We start from the raw sequence: 10,966 nt of genomic DNA, 5'->3' as shown, positions 1-10,966 counted from the left end.
CAATTTTCTAAACAACTGGCTCTTAAAAATACAGCAATATTTAGAGACTTAAAACCGATGTAGATAGAAATTTTCACTTTGTTGCTGAGAATTGATTCCACATCCTCATATCTTAGGAGTGGTCCACAACAAACCAGGAACAGAAACGACGAGAACGAAAACGGAAAGTTAAAGTTACGGTTTATTTAACAACACTAGCAACTGCAGAGGCTATATCAGCATTGCCGGTGTGCCAGAATTTTGTTCTTCAGTTCTTTTACATGCCAGTAAATCTACTAACATGAGCCTGTCGCATTTAAACACATTTAAATGCCACCGACCTGGGCCAAGATAGAAGCTGCAACCTCGAGCATAGGACAGTGCTATACCGACTAGCTAAGCAGGCCGACAAAAACGGAAATATTGTTAAAATAAATGTATTTAAATGTGAGCATTCACAATTAACGAGAAGCTTGCCGGAGCCCAGAAACAGGGACATGAAGGTTGGCCACGTTTTAACTTTGCCATTATCTTTCCGATAACAGTCTACTAGATTCATTCTGTTGCCATCGAAAAGCTATATGGTCATCATATATTTTGTAACAAGGAGGCCGTGACATAACTTCTTCTTTATCTATTGCTTGTAAATTCAGTAGAATCACTTTCAATATATGCTACATGTATATGTGACCAAACTGATGGATGTGAATTGAATTTTTAAATATTCTGTGCCATAAATTTTGAAATTGGTTAACCTATGTTCATGTTGGTTGGCTTGTGCTCATGAGAGAACTTTAATGCTTAATTATACACAAATAACATCAGAATGCATAATATCGACTTTGCATATAGTTACTGACATACATATCGAAATGCATAGCCGTTTTCGTTCTTAGTTTATTGTGGATCAACTTTACCAGCAAGTCAATTTTTTTATCTAACACAACCAACTAGAAAGGACATAGTTAAGTGAAAGCTGACACACTGAGCTTACTTTAACTGCAAAGCTGCCATCAGTTACATCATACTTCATTGACACCTCAAAGAGACCTCCTCCAGGCATTGTGGACACTTTGAGTTGGTACACCTCCTGTGTGACCACTGTATGAGCAGACAGGTCTGCCACAAAGCCATCAATGTCAGCATTCTTGTGGAACCTCATCAAGCCCTCATTGGGCACTAGTCTTGCAGCCCACTGGATGCGTTCCAGGTGCAGATCAGCACAAATGTCACGGTTTGATTCTGTCAATCTGTAACAAAGAGAGAAATACAATCTTCTTCTCGCCTATCTCACAAGATTTGAAACTAGTTTTCGTAATGTCGTCTCCCAATTTAGTAACATTCTTAGAAATCCGTTTTTTGTCATCCAGCTAACATTGACTTTTAAGCTACCAATATACAGTATTTAACTTATCATCAACAGCTGAGTGACCACCATTTTCACAATTTGATCCTAATTTCGCTGATTTAAACTCAGGAATGAACTTGCTCAATGTTTACCAACACCACGAAGAGGCAGTCAAACATTACCCCAGGTTTCATATCTTCCTTTAGAGGAAAATGCTTTCTCCTCAGATATAATAATTCAGTCCATCTGTTTCTGAGAGCCAGAAATGTATCATTTAATGAATTAAAGTTAGTTTGACATTAGACTGTCTTATAAAGATACTGTGCTGTTCCTGTATTCTGGATCCGATCATCAGATTCGAGATGCATCAGAATCAACCCAAGGAGGTTAATCTAGAGAATAGGACAATTTATGAACCAACTATCCCTTATTACAAAACATCATATAAACTCAGGAATATAGAAGTCATTGGATTAATGGTGGGCGCTAAAGGAACCATAACAAAACAATTCGTGTCATTCTGTCATAAATTTGGAGTCCCAACAACAACAATTAAGGAAATTTCTATGATAGCCTTGAAGGGTTCTCTGCAGATTTTACGGTGACACTTCTATTTCAATTCAAATTGAATTTTCTCATTCTATTTTTTTATCGGTATTTTTTATTTTACTACAAATTTTCATTACTGAAATATTATTTACTGTAAATTTTAGTTTATTGTAAACAAAAAATGCTTGTAAGACATTTTTAATGTCATCTTAAATGTTACTGTTTAACGTTCTTTGTCTTTGGCAACCTCACCAAGTTGAGGAAAATTAAATATTAAATTAAAAATAAATCTGTTTGCCTGTTATGACTGGAGTTCTTGTTGTGAAATTGTCTGGTAGTTTTCTTTTTCTTCTTTTTTTTTTTTTTTAAGCTTAATATCTCAGGTCATATCACGTGTATCAGTAGGCTATGAACTCTGTTTCTGTATAGTCATTCGTTATATATGACTTGCATTCATTTTTAACCCCTGTAATCGTAATATTGTTATTCAGCTTTCCAAGTAATGCTGTTGTTCACATGTAGTAGCACCGGTACACGAATTGCTTAGTATTTCATACTGCAGTGCTGTAAAAGTGGCAACATGCGATCATAGCTTTAGAAGGCAGCAAATACCGTACAAGTCTTGGAAGAACAATTAAAACATTTATTAAATCTTCTTCATGATGTTTGCTTTAGGAAGAGAACATATCGGTACTCACTTGTTTATGAAATCTACAAATGTCTCTGCAGCCTTCACTACCATTCTGTCCTGCAAATTTATTTCCTGCCAGTCCAGACACGCACACCAATGAGGTTCAATATATGCATCTGCACACGTTCTCTCTAGAGGAATCTGAAACAATAAATGCAGTGACATAGGAGAAGTCTTCCATTAGATGAAGTAATGAAGATATTAACCCTCTGTAGCAGCTTTTACTCTAAGTGGTTCTTTTTGTTTATGAATACAGAAAAAAATGTTATAGCTAGGTTTGCCATTACTCCATTCTCAACTCTTGGTAACAGATGTCACCATGGTAATGATGATAGGGGAGACATTCGATAAGGAAAAGTGGACAAGTCAATATTCGTATAAAGTTGTTGGTCTGGAGCAATCCATATGTAATGAGTATTAATATTACTGCAAATTGAAAATGAGTATCAATATTAAGTTGTTGTTGTTTTCTAATGCCAGGCGTTTGACAATAAAGTCATTTGACCTCTTGCACTACAATATTTTTCAAAGATATTATCATGACCAGCCACTGAAGCACAGATTTTGAGGTGTTCCGAATCCATTTCTTGGTTTGAATTGCACAATGGGCAGTTAGGGGACTGATATATTCCAATTCTATGCAGGTGTTTGGCGGCCAAACAATCATGGCCTGTTGCCAAACTAAATGCGGCTACAGACGATTTTCGTGGTAAATCGGGAATTAACTGTGGATTGTGATGCAGAGAGTTCCATTTTTTCCCTTGTTGAAATCTAAGTATGTACATTTAATAAATCTCTTCACAGAGTAATACATAGATTTAGTAACAGGTCTGTATGTAGCAGTGCTGCCCTTCTTTGCTAAAGCATCCGCATTCTTGTTTCCCAGGATTCCACAATAGGATGGTATCCATTGGAATACAATTCTTTTATTGAGTGATATTAATTGAGAGAACATTTTAGTTATTTCTGCTGTTTGAGATGAAGGTATGTGTTTAGAGACGATTAATAGAATAGCTGCTTTGGAGTCTGACAATATAACTGCATTCCTAAATTTATTGATGTGGCATAGAAGATTCCTGAGACATTCACTTATTGCAATGATTTCACCATCAAAACTTGTTGTTCCATATCCAAGAGATCTATAAAGTGAGAAGAGACAGCACATAACACCTGCACCGGCACCTTGTTTTCTGGAGATCAAGGATCCGTCGGTGTATAAATGAAGCCAGTTTTGTGGAGGGTACCTAATATTAATTGTCTCTAAAGACAATTGTTTCAGTATTTCAGTGTTTACTTCTGATTTCAGTATTTCTTCTGTTAAATTTAGATTATATTCTATATTTAATATAGTTAAAGGGTTTGGTTTAATTTGTAAGTTTTCTTTAAAATTCGGGATATTGATTTTCTGTTTTAATTCTTGAACAATGGATATGAAACTTTTTTGAGTTTTCAATCTACAGAGAGGACTGTATGAATGCCAATTGTTTCCTGGTAATCTGATAAGTTTTTCATATTGAATCAGTGCCTTTTCTTCTATTGTCATTTTGATGCTGTTAATATTAATGAGGAATCAATATTAAGTTGAAACCAGCTGAGAAAAGATAATGATATCGTTATTTAGTTTTCAAGTACATATTTGGCATTGGCAATCAAGTCAGCCAGCATTTTCTCTTTATAGCTTGTGCGAAATATTTAATTATTTAAATTCATGTTTAGCATTTATTTCAATATAGAATAATTAATTTCAACAACCATCATCATTATTGTCATCATTTCATCACAATTTTTTTAAATTTCATATTAATGTTCTACAAATTATAAAAAGAAAGCATTGTGGCAATGAAAAAAACGAATTTCCAGATTTTAATGTAATACTGTACATGTTCTCAGTATACCTGACACCAAAAAAGTGGCTTTGGGCATGTCATCTGTCTGTATCCATTGATTTCTCTTGCAATTTATTATTTGACAAATTTTCTTTGTATCAGTCTCTACAAGACAATTTATCTGGGAATGAAACACATGAAATATAATAACTGTTCACTAATAATAATAATAATAATAATAATAATAATAATAATAATAATAATAATAATAATAATAATAATAATAATAATCCGTGGCACTACAGCCCACGAAGGGCCAAGACCGACCAGCCGGCTGCTGGCCTCACAGTCACATGCCAAAGCAGAGGTGGACGATCATCCAACCAGAATGGAGGTATCGTGTGATTAGCACGATGAGCCCCCCCCCCCCCCAGCCATTATAGCTGGTTTGCGTAACCAGATTTCGCTACCTATCGTAGCTCCCCAAGTGCATCACAATGCTGGGTGGGCACCGGTCCCATACACTGGCTGAAATTTCATGAGAAAATTTCTTCCTCCATGAGGACTCGAACCAGCACGCATTCCGTAACGCGAGTCCTAGGCAGGATGCCTTAGACCATGACGCCACGGCACGGGACAATAATAATAATAATAATAATAATCATCATCATCATCATCATCAGCAGCATCATGACTACTAAGTACAGGGAAATAATAGAGAGTTTTCGCACCCTGATACCTGCTAAATGTCTAATGCTATGTTGACATCATTGATGAAAGAGCCAATCAGAGCCATTCACCTCACGTTATTTCAATACCGGAATTGCTATCTCTAGTCGAATAATGTAGTGTGAATGATTACTGTAACCATTGTTACCATAACAGATATATTCCGTAGGACTAAAAAAAAAAAAAAAAAAATTGCGTTTTCATAAATCTCTCTTACCTGTTTGAATAAGCTGATGGCTCTATCCTTGACGCTGCCCTTTCCTGAACCTTCATAGTGAAGGACATTCTTGAGAGTAGGGTTAATATCAAAGGGTGTGGTGAGACGCTGACTGTTGCGTCGGATGTTCACCATTGCATCTGGATATGCTCGCTGGAACCAGGGAGGAAATACCAGGCCGAACATGGGCAAACGCTCCTCTTGTTTGCCTTGCTGTGTGTTGCGGATGTCTGCAAAGCTGGAAGCAAATGGTAATTACAGACATTTCATGTTGTGACTTATAGCCTTTGAGGTTAACAACTTTTGTCATATATATATATATATATATATATATATATATATATATATATATATTTAATGTACCGAAGTACATATGATATTTCCATGCAGATATTCTGCGTCATCATACGATGAAAGAGTAATGGAACGGAGAAAAACTCTCTTCGGCGCCGGGATTTGAACCCGGGTTTTCAGCTCTACGTTCTGATGCTTTATCCACTAAGCCACACCGGATACCCACCGCGGCGTCGGACAGAATCGCCTCAGATTAAGTTCCAACTCTTGGGTTCCCTCTAGTGGCCGCCCTCTGCACCACGTCATAGATGTCTAAGAACGTAGGACTGAAGTCCACACACGTCCTGAGGTGCACTCGTTATGAGTGACTAGCTGGCCGGGGATCCGACGGAATAAGCGCCGTCTTAAATCACGAAGTGATTTACGTATATCATATATATATTATTTTAATGTACCGAAGTACATTGTATTTCCATGCAGATATTCTGCGTCATCATACGATGAAAGAGTAATGGAATGGAGAAAAACTCTCTTTGGCGCCGGGATTTGAACCCGGGTTTTCAGCTCTACGTGCTGATGCTTTATCCACTAAGCCACACCGGATACCCACCCCGGCATCAGACAGAATCGTCTCAGATTAAGTTCCAACTCTTGGGTTCCCTCTAGTGGCCGCTCTCTGCACTACGTCATAGATGTCTATGAACGTAGGACTGAAGTCCACACATGTGTGGAGTTTTTCTCCGTTCCATTACTCTTTCATCGTATGATGACGCAGAATATCTGCATGGAAATATCATATGTACTTCGGTAAATTAAAATAATATATATATATATATATATATATATATATATATATATATATATGATATGCGTAAATCACTTCGTGATTTAAGACGGCGCTTATTCCATTGGATCCCGGCCAACTAGTCACTCATAACGAGTGCACCTCAGCACATGTGTGGACTTCAGTCCTACGTTCATAGACATCTGTGACGCAGTGCAGAGGGCGGCCACTAGAGGGAACCCAAGAGTTGGAACTTAATCTGAGACGATTCTGTCCGACACCGGGATGGGTATCCGGTGAGGCTTAGTGGATAAAGCATCAGCACGTAGAGCTGAAAACCCGGGTTCAAATCCCGACGCCGGAGAGAGTTTTTCTCCGTTCCAATACTCTTTCATCGTATAACTTTTGTCAGGTTTACTACTCTCCCATCTAGTTGTTACATAAGGAGTCACATCATAATTCCAATTTGAATTGCATTAGGAACTTTACTGCCATCTCGTGTTCGTTTATGGTGGACGGGTGGCGATCCTGGTGGTTGTTCTCTTCAAAGTGCTGCCGATTTTGACATAGCGATGAGTTATCTGTTACATATATGATCTAGGCTTACACTGATGTGGTACATTAATTATATAATGTTATTCTTGCCACAATTATCATACATGATCCTTCCATCATATGACTGTTATATAAACACAGTTCAAAGCACAGTTAATGTGATACTAGTATATCTTTTTAACCCGAATGATATAAAGTTCTCATGCTTGGATTCTTGGAAAGAGGTCCCTTCCCATAGATCAGAATGGGAGACTATTGGTATTTTACCTCTGGAAAGTCTCATTTTGCAAGTAACCATTTATTGATGGACACCATATCCTTGGCAGTTACATCACACTTATTTAATGTAGCATTTCCTCTACACAATATGAAATAGTTATATTTGTTGTGACTTGGTTCCAGAGACGCAATTGTTTAAAACAGGTTGCACCAGGTGACAGTGAGGATGGAGATTGGGCAGAAGAGGTTATAACCGCAAGATGAAAGCTAACAAAAAAAATGACAGTGCATATTGGTATCCAGCTGTTCAATTGCTAGCACAATTCCTCTCTATAAATACACATTAGCGACATCTTGTGATGCGAAGTGATCTTTATCTGTGTATAAAAACATATTATCAGGCAAGAGACTGCATGACAACAGAACATTTGGAAAAGTATACTGTAATTAATAATTGAAGACCTCTCTGGAAGAAGGAAGTAACATCAAATTATTGAAATATGTGACTTTGGTGGAAAAAGTAATTTTGAAGCATTCATTTATAATAAGTTATTGTATTCAATAGCTGAATAAACTTGTATCTTTTATTAGTCAAATGGTTCTGCTAGTAAATATATATATATATATATATATATATATATATATATATTTTTAACCAATGCCACCAGGTTGTCTCTGCTAGTAAATATAGGCCTAATGAAATTATTTTCTTCTTCCTGAAACATGAATTTATAGCTTTGTTGGTTACATTCTTATTCTGGAGAGATCTTCAATTGTGCATCTTCTTCCAATATAACTTATAAGCTTAACTTGGGAACATTTGTCTTTCAGTACTTTTGCATTAATTAGAATGTTCTAAAATTAATTGAAATATAATATTTGTAGCAGAAGTGAATTGATTATTATTAATCAATGTGAAGTCATTATTTTTATACCTATATTCCTATATGTGAGGTCTCGCCATCCTCATTGAATAATCACGACTACTATTTTGGGTTAGTAGTCAACATATATATACCTAATAATTTGAGAAAAATTCGTTCCAGCACCGGGATTCGAACCCAGGACCTCTCAGCTCTGCGTGCTGAGTTCTCTTTCCAAGTGCACGATCCACGGTGCCGGGCTGAACTTTCCTCATTCTATCGTCAATGGTCTACTACCTGCATTTTAGACATATAAGTCATATATGCAGGAGCGCATATTTAAATGACTTTATGTCCTGGTACAGCTTAGTTGGAAAGAGCACTCAGCGCACAGAACTGAGAGGTCCTGGGTTCGATTCCCAGTGCCAGAACGAATTTTTCTCAAATTATTAGGTATATATATGTTGACTACTACCTCAAAATAGTAGTCCTGATTATTCAATGAGGATGGCGAGACCTCATATATGAAGAGTCCACTGCAAGAATGATGATGGATGTCACTTTCTTGTCGAAAATGAACCAAGACTGTCAATGCATAGCTTAAGACATATAGAATGTGCATAGAGAGTTATATGGCATTAACAATGATAGTCATTGTTAAGCTTTGAGCACTAAGCATTTCAAACTTTCAATTGCTTCTCCTGCAAAATGTATTCCAAATGACATCCATCATTCTTGTAGTGGACTCTTCATATACGAATATAGGTATTCACAAAACTGTTGTTAAAATATGGCCATAAAGTCATTTAAATATGTGCTCCTGCATATATGACTTATATGTCTAAAATGCAGGTAGTAGGCCATTGACGATAGAATGAGGAGAGTTCGGCCGGCACAGTGGATCGTGTCCTGGCGTAGCTCAGTTGGAAAGAGCGCTCAGCATGCAGAGCTGAGAGGTCCCGGGTTCGATTCCTGGTACCGGAACGAATATTTCTAAAATTATCATTATTTTTACATTACATGTAAGAATTTCACAGTTTGATTAGCTGTAACTAAAAAAAATAAAAAAGAAGAGATATATTTTCTATTTTCTAATAAAGAAATTAAATATTCGATGTTACATATAATTGCAACATTACATATTTATCTACATATTTAACTAATTTTGGCTATATATTTCTCAATTTGATATTACATAAAATTCGGGGTCTACTTATCAGGTACTTGTTTGTGGATCAGATTTAGTTCTGTCAGGGCTAGGCAGGATAGCCCACCTGTCAAGATCGGATTCATGAATACCACTCAGACCACCTGATGGAATTGAACTCTCATCGCATATGAAGAGTCCACTGCAAGAATGATGGATGTCATTTGGAATACATTTTTCAGGGGAAGCAATTGAAAGTTTGAAATGCTTAGCACTCAAAGCTTGTCTGTGATTTTCCGATCATTACTGTCCAGTATAATCAGTGTTAATGCCATATAACTCTCTATGTACATTCCATATGTCATAAGCTATGGATTGACAGTCTTGGTCCATTTTCGACAAGAAAGTGACATCCATCATTCTTGCAGTGGACTCTTCATACATAAGGCACATATTGGGCCAAGGAAGTCTAAGTGCATGGATCTGTCATAAATCCAGCTCTCAAAAAACCAAGCCATCTTCTGCTTCCTGCTTGAAATAGCTGTGCACTTAATAAATCAAGTTCCTTACCCTTTATGAACACCTGTCTGTTGTGTTTGTGTTCTGTCATGTCAACTTAACACTGACACTAATAATATACATAAACCACAAACCAAAACACACTTAAATCACTCACATTTTTGATAGCATGTGTCTCACAGATGAAGACTCTAACAGTGCTTTATCTGTAATGGTGCTGATTGACTATTACAGCCGCATATGATTCTAGTGATATACAGCACATACTGTTTCTTCAGATTTAATTTTTTATGGCGACAACCACAGACAACAGAAGTAGAAGTCTCCCTTTCTGGTATTACCCTCGACAGACATAAAAGTGTCTTTACATGTTCGAATTTATCGGTGCTCTAATGTGGACCACACTTAACAAGAGACTTATAAGCAGATATTCCAGGTCAAACAAGAGTGTTGTTTGAAAAAAGAGAAAAGCAGGACATACTTGCTTTTTGTTAGACATGCCTCTTGTAAGTGTGTACTGTAATGGTGGTAACTGCATGCAAGTACGGGCATTTATAAGGATCATGGCTACATGGAAATCTTAAAGGTTTTCAAGCAGTGACTTTGCATGGCACGTGGTTTGATAAGAGAACCCAGAACATCAACTGCAGCAGATTGGCGCATCTGCTTATACTCCTTAGAACCACATCTACTGTGAGCCAACAATTCTTACAACCAAACCTCATTAGAGTCAACAATCACATCCACAAGGGCATGTCTGAGGTTTTGCATGACTTTCATTGAGGCATGCCAACAAGTGCATACATGTAAAGCCCGCAATATAGGCAGATATAATGATGTCATAAGCGTCATCAAATATTTCTTCTGCATATGGTGAAAAAAACAGGCAATTTTCTCACAGATCAATGAAACCTAACAAAAGTTTCATATGAATTAGACAAAAAGTTTGAACAATCTTACCGTGGGCCATGGTCACTCATAATGACAAGCATTGTGTTATTGAGGTGTCCTTCCTCGTTCATCGTCTGCAACCATTCCAGCATGTCGAGATCCACTGCACCGATCAGATTGTGCGAATCATGTGACAGTTCTGTGTGGAAGCTGAACATGAACTTCGGTTTCTCTCTGTACACTTTGAAGAAATCATGAACGTAGTTCATTACCACCTGCAAACAAATATATCAGCAAGTAATGTCATAACAGCAGTTTGTTACAATTAAAAAAATGAACTGATAGTTAAATAATA

The 10,966-nt window shown here is 37.0% G+C and overlaps 1 protein-coding gene across 4 annotated transcripts in view; it reads right to left on the bottom strand.

The window, feature by feature from the left end:
- LOC138696029 (uncharacterized) overlaps nucleotides 1-10,966 on the bottom strand; it is a 125,401-nt gene that overhangs the window by 20,545 nt on the left and 93,890 nt on the right. For all 4 annotated transcript variants that reach the window (XM_069820519.1, XM_069820517.1, XM_069820516.1 and 1 more), the window contains 4 exons: nucleotides 10,681-10,886; nucleotides 5,340-5,577; nucleotides 2,575-2,708; nucleotides 974-1,229 (listed from right to left, as the gene is read on the bottom strand). In XM_069820519.1, coding sequence (XP_069676620.1) covers nucleotides 974-1,229; nucleotides 2,575-2,708; nucleotides 5,340-5,577; nucleotides 10,681-10,886 — 834 coding nt within the window. The remainder of the gene's footprint in view (nucleotides 1-973; nucleotides 1,230-2,574; nucleotides 2,709-5,339; nucleotides 5,578-10,680; nucleotides 10,887-10,966) is intronic.

This window comes from Periplaneta americana, chromosome 3, assembly GCF_040183065.1.
Source record: "Periplaneta americana isolate PAMFEO1 chromosome 3, P.americana_PAMFEO1_priV1, whole genome shotgun sequence".
Lineage (NCBI taxonomy): Eukaryota > Metazoa > Arthropoda > Insecta > Blattodea > Blattidae > Periplaneta > Periplaneta americana.
Note: the sequence above shows the minus strand (reverse complement) of the source record. Positions and strands in the feature narration are given on the sequence as shown.